Raw genomic sequence first — 21,841 nt, 5'->3', positions numbered from 1 at the left:
TTATAAAGGACTTTTAATGAAACCTCCAATGCAGCAGCCAAGATCCAATCCCAAGCAAAAAAAAAACCCAGCTCTTCCCTCCCCACCCAGCGCATCAGCTTCATCTCGCTAAATTGGGCCTAGAGCCTGAGGAAGGATGAGAAATTTAATGCGGGGGGTGGGGAGGATGAAAAGGGAACAGAGCGAGGTCCATGAAGTAAACGCGAGTTTCTTAGTTTGGACTAGCAAAAGATGGCAGTGGCAAGGAATACAAAGGCCTACTGGAGAAATGGCACAGCTCTTGGCCATCCAGGCTTCAAAGAAAAGTTTGCTTCAGGGAAAAGGGCGCAACCTGCTTTCTAAAACAAGATCCTGCTAAGCTCCAGTTCCTACAAAACAAGCCGCGTTGTTCAGTCCGTGCGTCCAGCTCCTGACATTCTAAACTTTCCACCCCCTTGCTTGCTTCCAACATGGACTTACTGGCTCAGCTCACTTACCTCCATCCCATTTCTCCTCCTTCAGAGGCCCCTTGCTCACTGTCCCCGCTTCTTCCCCAACAACCGCCTCTTCGTCCAAACATACACACAACAAACACACACACATCTCACGGTGCTGGAGAGACTCCCCCATACCTCGACTCACAGAAGATCCCAGTGCCATGAGATGTGTGCGTGTTTGCTCTGTGTGTCTGAAGCTGAAAAGGAGGAGAGGACTTGGCTGAACTTTTCTGCCTCCCTTCGCAGTGGAGTGGCTCGGAAAGGTGTCAGCTGCGGCTTGGAAGACAGCTGATGCAGCCTGTCCCTTTATGGTTCCCACGTGCGGAATGACTAGGACCGGGAGAATCAAACCCTTTTCCTTTGATGGTGGCAGCCCCACTTGGCTGCCTTTGCACAGGGCCAGACAGTGAGCAGTATCAAAGTACCTTAAAGGGACAGGCTGGAGCGGCTGCCTTCCGAGTAGCTCAGCTGCCAAGGGAGGCAGAAAAGTTCAGTTAAACCTTCCCCACATTTCATCCTGCTGGGATTTTCTGTGAGAAGACAGCGCATGGGGGAATCCCTCTGGCACCGTGAGATGTGTGCGTGTTCTCTGTGTACATTGGGACGAAGAGGCGGTTGTTGAAGAAGTGGGGACAGTGAGTAAGGGGCCTCTGAAGGAGGGGAAATGGGATGGAGGTAAGCGAGCCGAACTGGTGAGTTCACGGTGGAAGCAAGCGGGGTGATGGGGAAGGGGCGAAGTTTGGAAAGGCATACATCTCACGGCGCCCACTCGCCTCTCTTGATTCTTGGGCAGGTTTTGGATTTCACTGTCTCAGCAGGCCATAAAAACCTCAGACAAATAGTTCCATGATCCAACTTACCTCTTCCCTTGTCAGTGCCCTCCTCGGTCAACTGTGGAGAGGTCGTGTCTTCCAGAAGCAAGGAAGTCAGAGCTCTGGCAGACTTGAGAACTGCTGAGAGGGAGCAGGGCAGTCAATAGCATTCGAAAAATTCTATGCACCCCAGGGCGGCCCTACAGCCAAGTGCCTTATCTTTGCAGGCAGCTGTGAGCAGGCCACATGGGCCGCATGGCAGGCCATGGTGAAAGCAGGCAAGCAGGGGAGGCACGGAGATCAGCTGGGGCGCATGGACAGTGTGGAGTGAGCGAAGGAGCCAGAGAGCAGCTGGGGCACAGGACTTACTCTAGCCACCGGACAAGGCAGGCAGGGTAAGATAAGGAGCGACTGGGAAGGGCAAGACAGAGAGGGTGGGGCCATCTAGGGGTGGCATTTGCCAATTTGCCGAACTGTGCATAATCTTAAGTACCGGTAACTGGTGTGAGCCAGTAGAAGCCCATTTTGGGGTCTCCTGGTTGAGCAGGAGTTGGATTAGAAGATCTCCGAGATCCTTTCAAATTTTATGACTCTTTTCTATTGTGATGATATTTTTATGTCCTGATAAGTAAAACCAAAGATATCAAAGAGGGAGTTCTTTCTTTTTCACTTCCCTGTATTTGAAAACAACCCTTTGCTCTTCTAAGAATTTGTGATTGACCCAGTCAACAAATGAATTTCTTCATTGAATGGATATTCGAACCTGGATCTGGGTAGTCTTCCATGTGTCAAAGGAATCATGATTAATGTAAGAGCTTATTGGAGCATTGAGGCATGTTTGCTTTGTCATTGTAATGTAAACATTTTCTTTTTTTCTCATCTTCTGCAACCATTTTATGTCCAATTAAAGATGCCCTTTTATTTGAATCTTATAGACAAAGAGGATGTCAAGAAGAAACTCTGGACAACTGACGATAACAAGCGACACTGAAAAGCAAACCAAGTGAGTCCAGAAATCAAACTATTTTCCATTTCCTTCAGAGAGCTACACAATTCTTCACCCTCCTCAGTAGGTGAGAGAGAAACTAGAGAAAATCAAGAAGAGATTTCTAGCTGGGAAAAGTAGTGTGTGAAATTCAATCATATATTACATGAAAAGTCAAGGGAGATTATTTTTCCATTCAGCAAAAGAGAGAAATATCTTGAAGTTACTGGGGAGAAAAAGGTCAACTGGAAAGCCACCCAGAGCAGACAGTGTTACAGGCCTCACTCTGGGAGGAAGAAACCGGCTTGAATCAAAGCACAAGTAACAAAGGATCATCCATATTTTTTACTTCCTCGGGAATATTAGTCATGGAAGAGCTCCATCGACATGCCTGTTGTGGGAAAGATACAAGTTGCAAATCACAGCTGATATGCCTGAGAGGATCCAGACTGAAGAAAAACCTTACATATACTCTGAATGTGGCAAAGCTTTGATCAGAACAACTCCACCTTGTCATACACCTGAGAACTCACACAGGAGAAAAACCATTTGAATGTCTTATTTGTGAGGAAAGATTCAGTACCAATTCCAACCTTATTAGCCACCAGATGATTCACACAGGAGAGAAACCCTTTGAATGTCCTGATTGTGGGAAAAGTTACAGTACCAATTCCAACCTTGTGATACACCAGAGGACTCACACAGGAGAGAAACCCTTTGAATGTCCGCTTTGTGGGAAAAGTTTCAGTAAGAATTCCAGCCTGGTGATACACCAGAGAATTCACACAGGGGAGAAACCCTTTGAATGTCCTGATTGTGGGAAACGTTTCTGTCAGAATTCCCAACTTATTAGCCACCACAGGCTTCATACAGGAGATAAACCCTTTAAATGTTATGATTGTGGGAGGAGTTTCAGTCACAATTCTAGCCTGGTGATACATCAGAGGACTCACACAGGCGAGAAACCCTTTGAATGTCCTGATTGTGGGAAACATTTCAGTCAGAATTCCCACCTTATTAATCACCAGAGGATTCATACTGGAGAGAAACCGTTTGAATGTCCTCTTTGTGGGAAAAGTTTCAGTAAGAATTCCAGCCTGGTGATACACCAGAGAATTCACACAGGTGAGAAACTCTTTGAATGTCCTGATTGTGGGAAACGTTTCTGTCGGAATTCCCAACTTATTAGCCACCACAGGCTTCATACAGGAGATAAACCCTTTAAATGTTATGATTGTGGGAGGAGTTTCAGTCACAATTCCAGCCTGGTGAAACACCAGAGCACTCACACAGGAGAGAAACCCTTTGAATGTCCTGATTGTGGGAAACATTTTAGTACCAATTCCAGCCTGGTGATACACCAGAGGACTCACACAGGAGAGAAACCCTTTGAATGTCCTCATTGTGAGAAAAGTTTCAGTCACAGTTCCAGACTGGTGGTACATCAGAGATCTCACACAGGTGAGAAACCCTTTGAATGTCCTGATTGTGGGAAAAGTTTCAGTACCAATTCCAGCCTGGTGAACCACCAGAGGACTCACACAGGAGAGAAACCCTTTGAATGCCCTGATTGTGGGAAAAGTTTCAGTCAGAATTCCCACCTTATTAGCCACCAGAGGATTCACACAGGAGAGAGACCCTTTGAATGTCCAGACTGTGGGAGAAGTTTCAGTCAAAATTCCAGCCTGGTGAGACACCAGAGGTCTCACACAGGAGAGAAACCGTATGAGTGTCCAGACTGTGGCAAAGATCTCAGTAGCAGGGTTAACCTTCGAAATCATATGCTTATACACACAGGGGAAAAACCATTTAAGTGCCCCAAGTGCGGACGTTCCTTCAGGAAACATTCTGCCCTTATTGCACACAAGAAAATCCACCTGAGGCCCTAAGTGATGACTGTAGAGAAGGCTTGAATTTCATTTCATAGTCCCATTGTAAGTCCAGTTGACTATTTAATTTGACTCCAAAGAATTTGCCTGATTTTTTGTAAACAAATATGTAATGACAGGAGACGTGGTGGCACAGAGGCTAAGAAGCTGAGCTTGTCGATCAGAAAGGTCGGCAGTTCAGCAGTTCGAATCCCTAGCACCATGTAACGGAGTGAGCTCCCATTACTTGTCCCAGCTTCTGCCAACCTAGCAGTTCGAAAGCATGTAAAAATGCAAGGAGAAAAATAGGGACCACTTTTTGGTAGGAAGGTAACAGCGTTCTGTACGCCTTCTGTGTTTAGTCATGCCGGCCACATGACCACGGAGATGTCTTTGGACAGTGCTGGCTTTTAACAAGAGGAACATATCCCCCTAGAGCCAGAAACAACTAGCACATATGTGCAAGTGGAACCTTTACCTTTATGTAATGATATTAGATGGGAAGGAGAAAAGAAGAAATTGCAACATATTAGTTTGATACTGGCTTTTTGCCCATCGGCAGCAGCAGTTGCTGGATATTTATTTTTGCAGAAATTGTAAAATTATGTAAAATATTTTGGGAGTGTTCTTTGCATTTTTATCATGGTAGATTATAGAAATGCCAGGTACAGAGTCCCAGTGTTTTTCTTTCTTACCTGCCCATGATTTTCAGCCCCAGAATTCTCCAGCCAGAAAATTGTATAATAGATAATGTTTAATTTCTAAAACAGCATTGTTTAAGAATCATGAATAGCTTTGGAGAAAGAAAAATAAAGTGTCAGCATTTGTATAAACACTGGGACAAGGTGATACAAAGCTCTCTTCCAACACAAGGGAGGCGTTTCCTCTTCTCTCCCAGGGCTCCTTATTTTTTTTTTCAACTGTTTCTTTTAAATATGCAGGATTATTCCGATTTTGCTGGGATTAGAAGACTCCAAAGAATTCCAAGATTGTTTATTTCACCAACACCATTCAAAAAGCCAGGTTACAATCTTTTTCAGGATGTCACAATCATGTGATCCCTTTCAAGGATACCCAACAAGCAGGATCAGGAGAAACCAAGAGGCTCTTGTCCAGAGTCATAATTTAGAATATTATTATTATTTATTGGCCAAGTGTAATTGGATACAGAAGGAATTTGTTTGGATGCATATGCTCTTAGTGTTCATACAAAGAAAAGATACATTTGTCAGGAATCATAGGTATAACAATTGTTGTCATAGGGTACAAATAAGCAATCAATCATACTAGGAAACAGACAAAAAATCATAAGTATACAAGCAACAAAGTTACATTCATATAGTCATAAGTAGAAGGAGATGGGAAAAACGAAGAATGTATATAATAATAAATTATAATCGTATATAATTCCAAGTGATTTAGAATTTAAATGTGCAAAATTTCTACAATTTAAAATAGTATGTGTGTGTATGTATGCCTTGTGGGGTGGTGTTGGGACAACTGAATCCTCAAGGCTGAGTGTTTACTAGCCAGATGACTTTCCTGTTGCCAATGCGGAGTTCGCAGCAGATATATTCTCATTGTGCCCATAGAAAAATACTGGATTTTGAAAGCTGCAGCCTTGAATTTGGGGCTGGAGTAGCAGGAACAGCTTCTCAAGATTAGAGAGGTGTTGTGGCTTAAATATTTATGAAGTTCTTGTTTTTGTGCACAGCTGCCAAATGATTTCCAGCTTCATCCTATCAATAGAATAATGAAACATGGAAGAATAACTGAAAACATCCACTCTCCTTGCTTCCAAACCACATCTAGGTAGGAGAGATTCTGTCTATCTGCATCCTTCCAGAGCCTAAATCTCACTACAGGGAAAAATCACTCTGCGCAGCGTACCAATCTCCACAGGAGTTAGATTTATTATTCCCAAATATTTTGGATAAAAGACTTGAAAGGCACTAGTTTGTAGAAAGATGATGTACTGTATAAATTTCTTGCGGCTCTTAAGGATTAATGGAATATTTTTGATAATCCCAATTTGGAAATTACAAGGTCAGCATGGCAACTATCTGCTCTGTGAGATATGGTCAGGGAATATAAACCATCTTGACCCACTGGACCAGAAATTCCTCTCTGATTCTTCCTCCTGTGCCCACTTAGGCCCAATTCAGCTTCTTGTCAGTGTTTACTTACAACAAGACTTTAAACTACTGGGGTGCAGGGCAGTGGTGGGATTCAAATATTTTTACCACCGGTTCAGTAGGCGTGCCTTGGTAGGTGCACTTTGTGCACGTCCACACACTTTGCATGCACATATGTGCCAAACATGCACTTTGCGCAGGCACAGAGGCGTAACTTGCCTCCTGCAAGCCTGCACGATCCCGGTCACTTCAGCAGCTGCTGCACGGCACTCTTCTGTGCCACGCAAAGCAGCTGCGCTTCAAAGTCAGAGGATAAAGGTGAGTATGGGAGCCAGATCGGGTGGGCTCAACAGGAGAGCCGCAGAGAGAACCAGTTCGGTCTCCGCTGCTCATTGCTGCTACCAGCGCAGCAGAACCGGGCCAAACTGGTAGAATACCACCACTGGTGCAGTCAGCTATTTAATCATCATTACCCTGACAGTTCAGGATTATCTATAGCTGAGGACTGGAAAAGAGCTGAGGATGTTCCCATCTTCAAAACAGGTAAAAAAAATCCCGTAATTTACAGACAAATCTGCCTGACATTGATAACTGGTAACTTCTTGGAAAACAAGTCTGTGAACACCTAGAAGCAAGCAAAATAATAACCAGTAGCCAACATGGGTTGAACAAGAACAGATCCTGCCAAACAAACCTTATTTCATTCTTTGACAAAATGACTAAATTAGTGGACCAGCGAAATGCTGTGGACATACTGTAGTATACTTAGATTTCAGTAAAGCATTTGATAAAGTAGATCACAATCTACTTCTGGGAAAGCTAGAAAAATGTGGGATAGACAGCACCACCACAAGATGGATTCCTAAGCGGCTGACAAATTGTACTCAACATGTAGTCCTCAATGGAACTACACCCACATGGAGGAAAGTAAGCAGTGGAGCACTACTCTCAAGATTGAATTTTAGACCCAGCACTGACCAAAATCTTCATAAACTATCTAGACGAGGGAATAGAAGGGGAACTCATCAAGTTTGCAAATGACACTAAACTGGCAGGAATTGCCAACATCCCAGAAGACAAGCTCAAGATCCAAAAAAAAAAAGACTTGACAGACTTGAACAGTGGTCCTTATCTAACAATATGATATTATATAGATAAAAGTAAAGTTTTACTTTACTTAGACAAGACAAACCAACTGCATAGGTATAAACCAGGTGAAACCTGGCTTAATGCCAGTAACTGTGAAAGGGATCCTGGAGTCCTAGTGGACAATCACTTAAATGTGATCCAACAGTGAGTGACAGCAGCCAAAATACCCAATACAATCCTAAGCTGCATTAATAGATAAAATTAAGAACCGGTGAAGTTATACTACTGCTTTACAAAGTGTAAGGGCAACTTGGAATACTGCATCCTTGGCACCACAATATCAAAAGATATTGACTCTGGAAAGAGTGCAGAGAACATCAACAAAGATGATTAGGGGGCTGGAGGTTAAAACACACAAAGAATGGTTATAGGAATTGGGTACATCTAGTCTGTTTGCTCAGCCCTTATTTCTATTTTCTGTATTTTTGTTCATTCTTCGCTATCTGTTGATGGAAGTTCCCTATCTTTTCATCCAACTTACATTTATACCCCTTCATCTCCCCCATTTCATTTTTGATCTTGTCATGGTTCTTGGACATAGCTTCCTGGCTTTTGGTCATGGCTTCTTGGATCAATAGTAGCATCGCTTGCATACTCTGAATGGAACTTGACTTCTCTAGGCCTAGCATGCTATCGATTTTTGATTGGATGGGCTTGATGCTGCTGCTGATGTTGCTGATGAGGGTGTAGATGAGGCTTTCTTTCCTATCTTCAATATGTTCAATGTACTTGTCATCTCTAATACACAAAGGGGTTTATCAAAAATGGGAAACAAAATAATTATTTTTACATAACTAGTAACTATTTCCCACATCCCCTGGTGTACCTCCTTCAACTCTCTGGTATTATATCAGTAAAGATATACCCACACTCACAAATTTCCAATCCCCTCGTTTAACAAACAGTATATCTTTTGGTCTACAAAGTTGATAGCTCTATCAGGTCTATTTGTTACTCATAGGTCCCTTAAAGGTAGGTGCTTCCTCAATTTCTTCTTCCTCCAATGATCAAATTTATAATCCATGTAGGTCTGTCCACACTGTTAATTATTATAATCCCTTTTAAAGATCCTTTTATGAGTTAAAATTTGTAATCCACCACAGCCCCCAAACCTGTCAGGACACTAAGCTTTCATTTCAAAACAGTACCTCAATAAAAGCACAATTCCCAAGTTCACCAAGAATATTTCTCCTCCTTTTTTTACTTTTCCAATATTCAAACTGGTTAATGTCCTCACAAATTGTTGCTGGATATCACAAGAGTCCTTATTGTGTTTTTATAAATAGTGCATCAGTCACTTCCTTTTTGTGTACACTCTTCTAGTCAGTAGATAGAGCCCTTACTCTTTGTTTTAATGCTGAAAAAGCTATTCCTTAGGTGTTCTAAATCCAACGTCATTCCAAAAAATAGTAATAAATATATTCCCAATAGTCTTCAAATATTTCATATATTTCAAATATTTTTACATTCATATAGTCATAAGTAGAAGGAGATGGGAAAAACGAAGAATGTATATAATAATAAATTATAATCGTATATAATTCCAAGTGATTTAGAATTTAAATGTGCAAAATTTCTACAATTTAAAATAGTATGTGTGTGTATGTATATCTTGTGGCGTGGTGTTGGGACAACTGAATCCTCGAGGCTGAGTGTTTACTAGCGAGATGGCTTTCCTGTCGCCAATGCGGAGTTCGCAGCATATATATTCTCATTGTACCCAGAGAGAAATATCTGCCTCTACCTAGGATCAAACTCACAGCCTCCTGATTTTGAAGCGTGAGCTCCACCATCTAGTTCGCTGCACCACACTAAAATAGTAAAAATATATTTAATCCATTTTCTTTCCCTGGTGTCACATTTTAGTGCACCATCTTTATCATGTCTCATCTTATTTAGTTAGGAGTTGGAAATGCTTACAATGATCCCAATCCCACAATATATTACACAGATAAAATTTTACACTTTGACAAGACAAACCAACTGCATAGGTATAAATTAGGTGAAACCTGGCTTAATGCCAGTAACTGTGAAAGGGATCCTGGAGTCCTAGCGGACAATCACTTAAATGTGATCCAACAGTGAGTGACAGCAGCCAAAATAACCAATACAACCCTAAGCTGCATTAATAGATAAAATTAAGAACACGTGAAGTTATAGTACTGCTTTACAAAGCGTAAGGGCACACTTGGAATACTGCATCCTTGTCACCACAGTATCAAAAGATATTGACTCTGGAAAGAGTGCAGAGAACATCAACAAAGATGATTAGGGGACTGGAGGCTAAAACACAGTAAGAACGGTTACAGGAATTGGGTATCTCTAGTCTAATGAAAAGAAGGACAAGGGGAGACATGATAGCAGTATTCCAATATTTGAGTGGCTGCCATAAAGAAGAGGGGGTCAACTTATTTTCCAAAGCACCAGAAGGCAAGACAAGGAACAATGGATGGAAACTATTGAAGGAGAGAAGCAACTTAGGGTCTCCTGCTTGATCGTGGTTGGACTCAAGACCTCCAAGGTCCCTTCCAGATCTATTCAGATTGATTGATTGATTGATTTTGAAAGCTGCATCCTTGAATTTGCTGTTGAGTTTGGTGTAGTGGTGATGGTAGCAGGTAAGAAGCAGAGAAACGCTCAGTTCCAGTCCCACCTGAAGGGCAAAACCATCTGTTCAACTTTGGTCAGTTCTCTCAAGTTTGGGAAGCAGGAAAGAGGGGAAAACCTTTCCAAAAACCCTTGCCAAGGAAACTGCAAGGCCAGGCATCAAGACTGACCTAAAGGCACCAAAAACAAAGCTAGGTAGCATAACTTTTCGCTATTTCATGGGTCTCAGTTGCAAAACTCAGTTGCTATGAGTGAAAAATAATCTGCCATATAAACAACAAACTGGATGCTCTTGCTTCGCTACAAAACTGTGTGACTGGGCATATTTTACTGAGGACAATGTTGTTGAGAGGATCATTAACCCTCCAAAAACAACACCTGGCCTTTTTTGAATTAATATCTCTCCTGCCACCTTAAGTTCGAAAGTGGTTCCATAGGTGGAAGGCATAGAAAATTTGTTGAGGTAGTAAATTGCCAGCGGACTTTTAGGCTGGAACATCATTCTTGTTTTCGATGGCGCCGTGGAAGCAAGAGTACCATTCCAATCCCAAAAGGCCACCAGAAACGACCACCAGACTTTCACCTTTGCCACCAAGAGTACCTGTCAACCCTAAAAGGCCGCCAGAAGCGACCGCCAGACTCGCACCAAGAGGCCGAACTTGAAGATTGAACCTCAAGCTTTGCATGCTTTGCTTTGTTAGATGCTTTTATTAATGTTGACGGTTTCTCTTAGTTATATAGTTATATGCTATTCAGTTAGTATTACTGTCTAATGCTTATCTTAGTTTATAGTTAATTTTTTCTTCTTCTTTTCTTTTAATAGTGGAATTTACAATTCCAGGCAGGGAGTGTGCTGTTCCAGCCAGTGTATGGGAATTGGATAGTTAGGTAGCAATTGTGAGCTGTCCCCTTAAGGGAATGCATCTTGGTAAAAAATGTAGTTAAAGGTAATCCTGGGAAATGTAGTCCATGTCACTTGGCCACATCTGTAATCCTGATTGGTCACTGAATTGGTGGGTTGGGGAAGGTTTTCCTCATTCTTGCCTGAATTCTAACTCATGGCAGCTTCTTTCTATCGCTAGGAGATGGGTTAGGAGATAACCATCTTTTAGTACAAGGCAGATATACAAAGGATTGGTCATTAAAGAACAACTTCATCACAAATGTGAGTTATGAGGATACCTGATGAACTAATAAATGTACTTTGTTATGGATGTCTTGTTATCTATCTGCATCTGTAGAGCTTCAAATCCACCTCTGTGCAGAAGGCAGAAAAGTAAAAGATTACTGTAACATAATGTAAGGAGCCCCAGACTGCTCCTGAGTGAAGAAGTAGAATGTCTGCCTGTTTGAACTGAGGTAACGGAATGTGATGCAACTGGCAGTTGGAGCAGAGTTATTTTTTTAAAAACAAATTTTATTAATTTTTGAAATCAATACACAAACAAACAAAACATAAAATATAACAACATAAGAGATCTTTTCTGGAAAAACAAATAAGGCATCTTATTTAAAAACAAAATAATTCCAAATTATCATATTTCCATACAAACCCAATTTAATATGTATATTTATCTTATCTTCAACTTCATATCTTTTCCCAACTTCTCTTTCACTTTCCTTCTATTCAATTATATTTCTTTTACCTTGAATTATATATATTCATTGTATCCATCTGCCATATTTACAATTTCATTATTCTCTTCCAACATTCTTCTTCCAAGGTTTTAATTCAAACAGACAGACATAACACAAAACATAAATACATAAAACTTCTTTTTGGCAAGCAGCTTACCCCGGGTTACATCTTTTTGTACAGACATAAATCAAATTCATGCTCACAAATATACTATTTCATATCTTATTTAACATTCTATATTTTCTATATGTTTTCTCTCTTCTATTCACTCTCTTAATTCTATTTTGTTTATTTCACCTGTTTAAATAATTTTACTTGCATCTTTTGTCCGTTCACTTTCAATTATCTATCTTCTTTCTAATACAATATTTTCCTGTGATCAGTGGTTGAAGTATGACAACTTTTTATCTTTCCCCTAAATTAAACACTTAGCATAATACTTTCTGTGCTGATTCTGCTCAGTACATTCTAAATACTACATTTTGAAATAATCAAACAAAATAAAGGAGTATTAAAGTTTATAATATAGTAAAAATGATATTTCTTAGGAAATTCAACTCTATTGTTAAATCTTAAACATTTTTATAAATTCCCTTTCTTGCATTATTAGCTCATGTAACATTTCAATTTTCTAACTCAGTATCAAATACTAATATCTACAATACAGTCTTATGTACTTTTGCAGAATCATTTTTTAAGTTATATTTTACCCTTTATCTCTGAAAAAAACTTTAACATCTTGTTTCAAACCTTTATGACTTCTCTTCCCCCTTTTCCCTTCCTTTCTTATCAATTCTAGCCTTTTTGCCCCCCCATCTCTCAAACTCCACTCTCTTAATCTTCCCTCTTTGTTGTATTTCTCTTTTCTGTTGCTTTCTGACATTATCTCGATTTTTCTTATTTTTCCCTTTCTTGGTTGCTTTTTTAAGTTCTGAATTCTCCATTCTCTTTCCCCCTCTTCTGTTTTCTTCTTCCACTAAGATTATTTGTCCATTAAAGATGGCTTCTTCCCAACCTTCTTCTTCATCCTGTTGTTGTATTTCTTGATAAGTAGAAATTGCCATTTCTAAAAAATGGAAAATAGATCCAGAAGAGCCCTTGCCTTCTTGTTCTTCTTCTTTCAGCTTTTGAAATTCCATTTGTAGTTCTTCAACCGATAATGCCATTTTTTTTAAAAAAAGACAACCCAAATGTTTTTGATCTTTCAAAAATCCCAAAGTCACAAAGCAAATCCAAATCAGAACAAATTGTTTCATTTAGCACTTTCTTCTTTTTATATTTTCTCTTCCTGGGGTAGAATTCAGTCACACAGATCCAAAATAATTTTCTAGAAGTTTTATCACCATTTATTTCTAGTCTTATAAAGTCCAAGCAGTCTCCTTCAATACAATCTTAAAGTAAGTTCTTTACCTCTTCCCTCCCACTTATAGCAAAAAAAAAGGATTAAGAAGTTTTTTAGTTTTTAATTCCAATATTCAAAGATCTTTTACCTCCTTGGCTTTAAGTTTCAGGTTTGTTGTGCCCAAGCAGGTTTTCCAGATTCCCTCTGCTATTTCCGGAGGGAGGGAGAGTGAGAGAAAATAACTTTCCCTTTTACTTTTCTTCCGCTGCTTTTACAGCCTTCTTTGGGAAACAATGTATCGTTCAAGCGGTTTAATTTCCAGGGTATTTAAGAGTTCCTTGTCCCCGTTCAGCCCCCCCAAAACACTTTCACTTTCTCCAGCTTCCTTCTGCACAAATCTTACCCAGCTGCAGGCTTCTTTGTGGCAGGCATTGCTGACCGCTGCTCCACCGCCTTGGGAAAAAGGATCTCCTCTGTCTTCCGCTACCTCTCTGGGGTAATGACAACCCCCAAATCCGACTGGATCAGGGGTACTTCAGTGGCAAGCGCAGCAGGGACCCGCAGTCGCGGATTCCTGCCGCCGCCGAAGCCTTGCAACCGGAAGTCAGAACAGAGTTCTTTACTTCAACTCCCAGAATCCCCCAGCCAGGATGCTTTAAGAGGGGAGGACTTCAACTCCCAGAATCCCCCAGCCAGGAAGCTTTAAGAGGGGAGGACTTCAACTCCCAGAATCCTCCATCCAGTGGGAGGGATGAATTTCTTGCTGGCTGGGGTATACTGGGAGTTCAATTTCATCCCTCTTAAAGCATGCTGGCTGGCGGGATTTGGGGAGAAACCATCTTAGTGAGTTAATTGTGAGTGGAAATTGTGGAAACCTGGTTTGTTAACTGTGCTGAGATTCCTTGGACAGAGGTTCTGGCAACTTTCTGAGGATATCAGCTAGGAATTTATCCTAGGTTAGGAGGATCCTAGCATCCTCTTGGGATGCTCCTAAATCCAGCAGATTAAAAAGGTTGTGCTTGGTAATATAAGCAGGGGGTTGGACTGGATGACCTCTGAGGTCCCTTCCAGCTCTATGATTCTATTGTATTCGGTTCCCTTTTATGTTCTGTTCTAATCCCTATTCTATTTTCTGTTTTATCCAGTTCTGTTTTCTATTCTGTCCTATTATCTATTGGGAAGCAGTTCCATAGGTGGAACTGAGGTAACGGAATGGGAGGCAACTGGCAGTTGGAAGAGAGTTCTTTTCAGGTGGGGAGGGGGAGTAGAACTCCTTAGCAGGGGGTTGGACTCAAGACCTCCAAGGTCCCTTCCAGGTCTCTTCAGATTAATTGATTGATCGGTCTTGAAAGCTGCAGCCTTGAATTTGCTGTTGGGAGTTTGGTGTAGTGTTGAAGGCAGCAGGTTAGAGACAGAGAAACGCTCAGGTCCAGTCCCACCTGAAGGGCAAAACCATCTGTTCAAGTTTGGCCAGTCCTTTCAGGCCTAGGAAGCAGGAAGGTGGGGGGAAACCCCTTCCAAAAACTACTGCCAAGGAAACTGCAAGGCCAGGCATCAAGGCTGACCCAAAGGCCCCCAAAACGAAGCAAGGAAGCGGCGGGTTTCACTATTTCACGGGGCTCAGTTACAAAGGTCATTTGCGAGGAGTCGAAAACGATCTGCTGCCATATAATCAATGAAAATATCTTCCAAATTCTTGGTGGAGGCTGGACAAAGCGTGTTTTCCGCTTCTGATCGATAGATGGAGATCAAACTCTGTGCCGAGAAAGCCACCAACGGATTAGTGCCATCCGCCCTTGAGCTTAAAAAAGTTTTAAACCATTGAGTACTGCCTTCTAGAAAGGACGGGAGGAGAGGTGAAGTGCAGAGCAATTTCCTCTTCCGGATGACTCATGGGAGGAAGACGGTGGGCAGAGCGGTGCTTGTGCTCTTCCCAGGGTCGAAGCAGCAGCTGGCAGGTGAGTTGTGGACAGCAGGTGGGAGGGGAGTCCGGGAGCAAGTCGGGCTGTTCGGTTCCCTCCGCGGCCTGGAAGCAGAGAAGCAACTGGGCTGAAGCGTGTCAGCTGCAGGTTCCTTCCCTCGCCAGATCGGAGCCCGCTGGGGCTGCACGCTGTGAAACTGGTGGCTGCGATTTTCTGCTGGGGGGAAGATCTCAAAAGCCTCTTTCAAGCGACGGTGGATCCTTTGGGAATGGCTCCCCTCCAGAGGTTGTGGGGGCTCCGTCACTGGAGGGTCTTCGGAGGAGATTGGACAGCCGTTTGTTCGGAATGGAATTGGGTCTCGTGCCTGAACAGGGGATGGACTAGAAGGCCTCCGAGGTCCCCCCCAGCTCAGTTATTCTGTAGTGGACCTGAGGGTTTTCCGGGCAACAAGTTCGGACTGAGGTGCTTCTGGGTCTTTTCTGAATAAATGGGGTTGGGATAGCTTAACCCAATACATTGCCTGGGGTTTGGGGTTTGAAATCCTCCCCGGGCGTGTGTGCAATGTAGCCTTTTGCTCTTCTAAAGGTCCTGGGTTAACCCTATTATGCCATAAAAGTCTTGTCCTTCTTAATCCCATCAACTGGAGCAGAAGGTGTTTGTGAATAGTCTTTCTCAATGGGCACAAAATCTCTCCCTCTAAGAAGTTCAGGCATCTGCTGGGGGCAGTTGGGGCTGTTTCCTGCCCTTGTTAAGGTTCTTTTCCTTCCATTTTTCCTTGGGGAAATATAATATTCTGCCTCTTTTAACATTCCCCAAAATATTTCATTCTTCTGGGGCTTCCCACAAAATTAATACCGAAGATTTAAATCAAGGACACATGGGGAAGGCAGAGGTGGAATGGGGGCTGGGATCTACTACTCAATCAAGGACAACTATAGGTAGTCCTTACCTACCGTTGGTTCATTGAGCCTTCCAAGCTACAATGGCACTGGAGAAGCAGACGTAGTTATGAAGGTACAGGAAGAGGCATTGCACCAATTCAGATTCTGGCATCTGGTGCACTTTTATATCATGGTTTCAGCATCCCACACTCATAATCCCGATTTGTGACTTTCCCAGCTGGCTTCTGACAAACAAACTCAGTGGGGATGCAGGCAGGAAGTTGCAAGCCATGGCCATGTGAAATTGCCTTTAACAACCCACAATGATTTGTTTAAGAACTGCAGGGGAACAGATGTAAGTTGACACCGTCATTTGAAATCAGGCTTTATGATCGGCCCTTAGTGACACAGTTGCTAGTCCCAACTGCAGTCAGTAAGTTTAGGACTACTTCAATTGGGATGTCACCAATGGGGTTGTGGAAAGTATTTTCTGCCCTTACTCGGAGCTCAGGACTTCCATGGGGAAAACTGGTGCTTCAAATCTTGCAGAGGCTTTAGGCATAATTTCATCAGTTAAAAGCTCCACATCTGTAAAGCTAGTGTCATGCAGATAAGACAGGTGGGGCTTGATAAAATAAAAGACAGAGTCCAAGTGTGTGTGTGCCAATGCATTTATTGTCTGAATAAAGAAGGGTCCCTCCTAAGAAGGAAGGAACCCAGAATGTAGTGCAAGGCAGATATTTATACATTTCTTTGCTTTCACTTCATTACATACAGTTAAGAGGTAGCTGGCACATGACAGATAAGATATAGAAATATAGAAATTATAAAAATAGTCAAGCATCCCTTCTGTGTTTTTGGTCACATGCCTAACCCACAGGCTAGTGGGGATGTTGGCAAATCGCAGCTCTGGAGCCTCATGTGGCTCTTTGGGCCCTCTTGTGGCTCTTTGGGCCCTCTTGTGGCTCCCTGTCCCATCAAGCGCTGGCCCTTCCCCCTCCCCTCCCTCACCCGGCCTGAGAAGGTAAGGGCGACAGCGGGGAATGTAGAAGCAGCCAGAATTGTTTCTCCGGTGCCTCACTCTTGCTAAAGCTTCTTCCAGCCCTTGTTGGTGCTGGGCGTGCCTCGGTTGATTGGGGAGACCTGCAACTTGCTCTCCGCCCTGAGACACTGAGCTGGGCTGGCCGTGACTTATGCTGGCCTCACTAACATGCAGGCTGGCGGGATAGGAATGGGATCCGGGAGGATGGGGCGTTGGAAAGGGGGATGGGCCTGCAGCGCCCAGCCACAGCTTTAAGAGGTTCAGGGCAATGGGAAAAGGGAGCTGGACCCTCCGAACCTTGCATTCCCACCCTGTGGGACAGGCTTGGAGAAAGCCCTCGCCAAGGTTTCATCTGGTTTCCCTCCCCCTCTGTGCGTGTGTGTGTGTGTGGATCTCTTGTGCGCTCTCTGCCTCTGCGTCTCTCTTTTCTCTCTCTCAGAAAGCCATGGCTGGGCCTAGCCAGCAAGCTTTCCTTGGGGCTCTTCGCTACTTTTCTTTCTTTCTTTTTGGAAATCCAGGCTGGCTGAGGAACCCTCCTTCGGGCAACCCTCCTTCTCCCCCTCCTTCTGTCATGACCCCCTGGCCGGCTGTGGTGAGGTGGGGAGACCCTCAATCGAGCGGCCACTTGCCCCACATATGCCTTTGCTTTGGCGCTCACTTGAGGAGCATCTTCCCATGTGTGGCACCCTCCTGGCCCCTCCACAGCTGGCCAGAGGGTTGTGAGAGGAGAAGGCAGTGGAAGAGGAGTAGGGAGAGGGGGAAGAGAGATAGATACAGAGTGGGAGAGAGAGAGACACACAGAGATATACATAGAGAGTGGGAGAGAGAGATGCAGAGAGAGGGGCAGAGATGTACAGAAAGGGGGAGAGAGAAGAGTTTTGTGGCTGGGTAGGCATGGCTAGGGGGAGCATGTGACCGGGTGGAGTGAGTGAGATCGAGTTGGCCACATCCATCCAGGTTTTGTGGCTCTTGTTTTTTTTTTTTTCTTGTGGGAAACTGGTCCAAATGGCTCTTTGAGTGTTTAAGGTTGCAGACCCCTAGGCTAGTGGTTTCCTGTGAAAGTTTCCATGGCCTCAGAAGCCTGTTCAGGGCTGAATTTCAGCCTTGCCATTTCAATAGACGAGCAATCATCAAATTCATCAGATTCCTGATTAACTTTATCACAGAAGATTTGACTGTAACCATTTTAAGATATTTTTCAAGCTTGAAAGATGTTGATTATCTCCATATGATTGTGTGTGTTATTTCTCTCTGAATATAGATGACATATGAAAGTACACTCTTCTTGACTTTTATGGTTTTACATATCAGGACGCAGTCAAAATCAATTGGTCCTTAGTAGTTCTTAAAAGTCGGTAAATACAATCACAGATGAACAACAACACATGACATATTTTACATCATTTATTTTATAAAAAGAAAGCCAAAATGGAGAAGTCATGTGTGAAAAAATGTATGATTCAGTAATTTATAGAACCACCTTTAGCAGCAAGTATTAGAAGTAATTGTTTTCTTTAAAAAAAAATTTATTGAACAAAATAATTAAAAACATTGAACGTAGTGAGTCAGTTTGACATAACTTTTGGTCAGTATAGCATAGATATATATTTTCCTATATGCAGTTATTCCAATATATACATATATACATTTGTTTGCTCATGTATTATACTGTATTTTCCAACATCATTGGTTCTATTTTCATCTCATACATTCATTTACCGTCTCAGTAACTCCTTTACCAACTTAAGACCTTCCTTTCTGCTCCCACCTGTGATAGAATCTATCCCAAATTGTGTAATACGCCAACCTGTCTTTATTTTTCATCTCTAAAGTTAGCTTGTCCATTTCAGCGCATATCAAGATTTTGTTTATTACTTTGTCTTCACTCAGTATGTCTGTTTCTTTCTAGTTCTGAGCAAATTCTTTCCTTGCCGCAGTAGTAATATGTATAATCAAATATAGCTCATCCTTATTATGTTTTTTGAGATGATACCTAATAGAAAGTATTCTGGTACATGATCTAATTTTAAACCCAAATTTCCTCCAACCGCTTCCCTGTCCTGAGCTCTTGTGCTTTTTAGCAGCTCCACCATTCCATTGAGCATTTCCAATAATTTGGGGATTGGCTTTTATACATCTTAACCAATCTGGCTGGTGGAAGATGCCATTGACAAAACATTTTAAGCAAATTTTCCTTATATGCAGTGGCCATGGTAATCTTTTTATTCCTTTCCCATATTGTTTGCCATTGATCGAATTTAATACTATACCTGAAATCTCTAGCCCAGTGATCGCCAATCAGTGGGCTGTGGCCCACTGGTGGACCATGAGAAAAATGTTGGTGGGCTGCAGAGAAATATCCCCACCCCACAAAAGCAATTAATCCAGGCTGGGTGGGAAGGCTCCGCCACCCACATGGCCCACCCACCCGCTGGCCCCCACTCTTCGGCAGAGTGCAAACCTGCAAAAAGCAGTGTAGCCCTCACCAGCCAGGACCAGGTAATGGTGCTATTACAGCAAGAGCGGGCTGAAGCGGCACAGGCAGGCTGAAGCGGCAATGGAGATAGCCGAAAGGTGCAGGAGTGCTGTGCTACTTGCATTTGCACTGCAGTCCCGCACCTTTCAGCTCACCTCTCTTGGTCTGGGCTCTTCCTTGATGGCCACGGGCTGTAGGGACAGCCTGGGGCAGAAAAAGTACCGGCTGGTGGTGGTGGGAGGGGGTGGAATGAGCAAGTCTGCACTCACCCTCCAGTACAGAGGTTCAGAATGGGGCGGCCTGGGTGGTGTCAGTTTTCTCATCCCTGTTGGCGCTCTACTTTGCTGCCCCTCCCCCACGGCCCCAGCCATCGCTGCCCGGAGAAAGCACAGGATTTCCGCTCTTTCGCCCCAGCGAGAGCTATGTTTCTGCTTGCTTTCTTTTCCTGTGGGGGTGGGAGGCAGAGACCTAAGGCCTGCTGTCCTTCCTCAGCAAGCCAGGCCTGGAGGAACGCGAAGAATTTCCAGGCGAGCGCCAGAGAAATGCCTGTTGGAAATGCCAACACACATTTCCAGTGCTCGCTCCTCTGTCCCGAACTAGGATTGAGTGGGGGGAAGGGTAGGAGGGAATGGCTTTCTTTTGGCGTGGGGCGGGGGAGGGGGAGACCAAATGCCAGACCAAAAGACCACTGAGGAAGACTGGTTCCTAATAACCAGCCTGTTTGTGCAGGTGGGAGCTCCAGCTTTTCTAGGCTCGACATCCCCCCCTCTTGTACAGGGAGGAATCCTTCTCTGCGGTGGGAGAATCCTGGAGCTTAGCCTCGGGGAGTCCTCTTCTTATGTGGAGGCCGAAGGGAGGGGGGTGTTGGCTGGTTATTAGGAACCCATCTACCTGGACGCTCCAGCTTGGCCCTCCTTCCCTCCCCCAACTCCAGGCAGTCACACCTGGCTTGGGGGAAGATATGAGATGACAGGAGACCAGATTTTTTTTGGGGGGGGTGGGGTGGGGAGAAACCTGCTTTTCTTCCATGAGAGAGTTTTTCCTTCTGGGAGAGCCGGTTCTTCCCCATCCAGATCTTCCCAGCCTCCAGGCACCATATGGCTCCTTTTGAATCCCAGCAGTATTAAATTCTCTCCCACCCCCTGCCAAGGAAGAGAGAGGCCCCTCCTTTCCCTTTGCTCTGCCCCACGGTTATGTTTAAGCATTTACAATTTTGTTATAATTAAATAAGCATTTATATAATTTATATATTTTAATATTAAATTTATATTTGATATATATGTCATATATGTCAATAATATGTCAGCCTAGCTTTAGCTATTGGACAGATGGCCTCCGGCCCAATTGCATTATGGCCAAACTTCTCCACTTTGGTCTGGTCTGTGCAAAGGACAGTGTTCCAGAAGTCCTGTGGTTTGTTCAAATGCAACTTTGCAAACCTCAGCCATGCTGCTATGACCATTTTAGAGAGAAGAGATTTTTCCTAGGCAATCCTTCCAAGCAAACCATAGTTGTTCAGTCTTTTTCTAATGGCACTGTCATGAATCTGAACGTTTAACATGCTAACTGAAGCCTGTAGAGTCTGAGATATAACTCTTTGTTTTTTAGCAATTTCCCTGGCCATTGCATCATCTGGCCTTGGGGTTAATTTTATTAATACTAACTTTTATATATAATTATAAATTAATTTTTATATATAAATATACTAGCTGGATATCCATGCTTTGCTATGAATCTATGTAATCGGGCATATTTTACTGATGACAATGTTGTTGAGAGGATCAATAACCCCTCCAAAACAACACTGCTGACTTTTTTTGAGCTAATATCTCTCCTGCTGCCTTAAGTCCGGAAGTGCTTTCATAGGTGGAAGGGATAAACATTTTAATGAGGTAGCAGCATTTAGTATTCTAAGGAGCCTCAGACTGTTCCTGAGTGAAGGAGTGGAACGTCTGCCAGTTTGAACTGAGGGAATGGAATGTGAGGCAACTGGCAGCTGGAACAGAGTTCTTTACTTCAACTCCCAGAATTCAGTAGCCATCATCCTTTAAGAGGAATGGTTTTTTTGCTGGCTGGGGGATTCTGGGAGCTAATCCTCCCTTCTTAAAACATGCTGGCTGGGGGATTTTCAGAGTTGATGTCATCTCCTCTTAAAGCATGCTGGCTGGGGGATGCTGTTAGTCCTCCCTTCTTAAAGCATACTGGGGCGGGGGGAATTCTGGGAGTTGAAGTCCACCACTCTTTTTTTTTTAATTTAAGTTTTTATTGGTTTTTAAAAACAAACATAAACAAAACATAAAAACATCAAGCCATCTTCCATATGTATACATACAGTGTGCCGGTTGGTTTACAGATTGTTTTGTGCTTCCATTTCGTAGTCTTCAATTACAATTACATTGCATATAATCTCATATTTTCAATCAAAAGTTAAATACCTAAGTATCATTAATCAATCATTTGACTATACTTTTATTCATTCATGTTTTACAAGATAACCATAATTTACT

At 43.0% G+C, this 21,841-nt stretch overlaps 4 protein-coding genes across 14 annotated transcripts in view; all 4 read left to right on the top strand.

Annotated features, from left to right (window-relative positions):
• LOC113451933 (uncharacterized) overlaps positions 1-21,841 on the top strand; it is a 159,129-nt gene that overhangs the window by 106,910 nt on the left and 30,378 nt on the right. The window lies entirely within an intron of this gene.
• LOC113453097 (uncharacterized) overlaps positions 1-21,841 on the top strand; it is a 154,519-nt gene that overhangs the window by 106,884 nt on the left and 25,794 nt on the right. The window contains exon 1 of one of the 5 annotated variants that reach the window (XM_087928228.1): positions 14,907-14,971. The exons of 3 other annotated variants lie outside the window; for them this stretch is intronic. The gene's annotated coding sequence lies outside the window, so the exon portion shown is untranslated. Of the gene's footprint in view, positions 1-14,906; positions 14,972-21,841 lie in introns of those variants that run through there. One more of the 5 variants, XM_087928226.1, reaches the window with a different exon arrangement.
• LOC148126528 (uncharacterized) overlaps positions 1-21,841 on the top strand; it is a 149,451-nt gene that overhangs the window by 117,285 nt on the left and 10,325 nt on the right. Inside the window, exon 1 of one of the 7 annotated variants that reach the window (XM_087927892.1) lies at positions 2,232-2,291. The exons of 5 other annotated variants lie outside the window; for them this stretch is intronic. The gene's annotated coding sequence lies outside the window, so the exon portion shown is untranslated. Of the gene's footprint in view, positions 1-2,231; positions 2,292-14,896; positions 14,972-21,841 lie in introns of those variants that run through there. One more of the 7 variants, XM_087927889.1, reaches the window with a different exon arrangement.
• LOC113455153 (uncharacterized) lies at positions 2,290-4,626 on the top strand. Its single transcript, XM_026726439.2, has one exon. It carries the CDS (start codon positions 2,882-2,884, stop codon positions 4,160-4,162), a length of 1,281 nt encoding a protein of 426 aa, XP_026582224.2. The 5' UTR covers positions 2,290-2,881; the 3' UTR covers positions 4,163-4,626.

Source organism: Pseudonaja textilis, chromosome 2 (assembly GCF_049901715.1).
Source record: "Pseudonaja textilis isolate UNSWEBS1 chromosome 2, rPseTex1.2, whole genome shotgun sequence".
NCBI lineage: Eukaryota > Metazoa > Chordata > Lepidosauria > Squamata > Elapidae > Pseudonaja > Pseudonaja textilis.
The sequence above is the reverse complement of the archived record's forward strand: the minus strand, read 5'-3'. Positions and strand labels throughout refer to the sequence as shown.

What these genes read in the sequence shown, in the direction of transcription:
- LOC113455153 (XM_026726439.2), top strand. Translation starts at nt 2,882, where the DNA reads ATGATTCACACAGGAGAGAAACCCTTTGAATGTCCTGATTGTGGGAAA.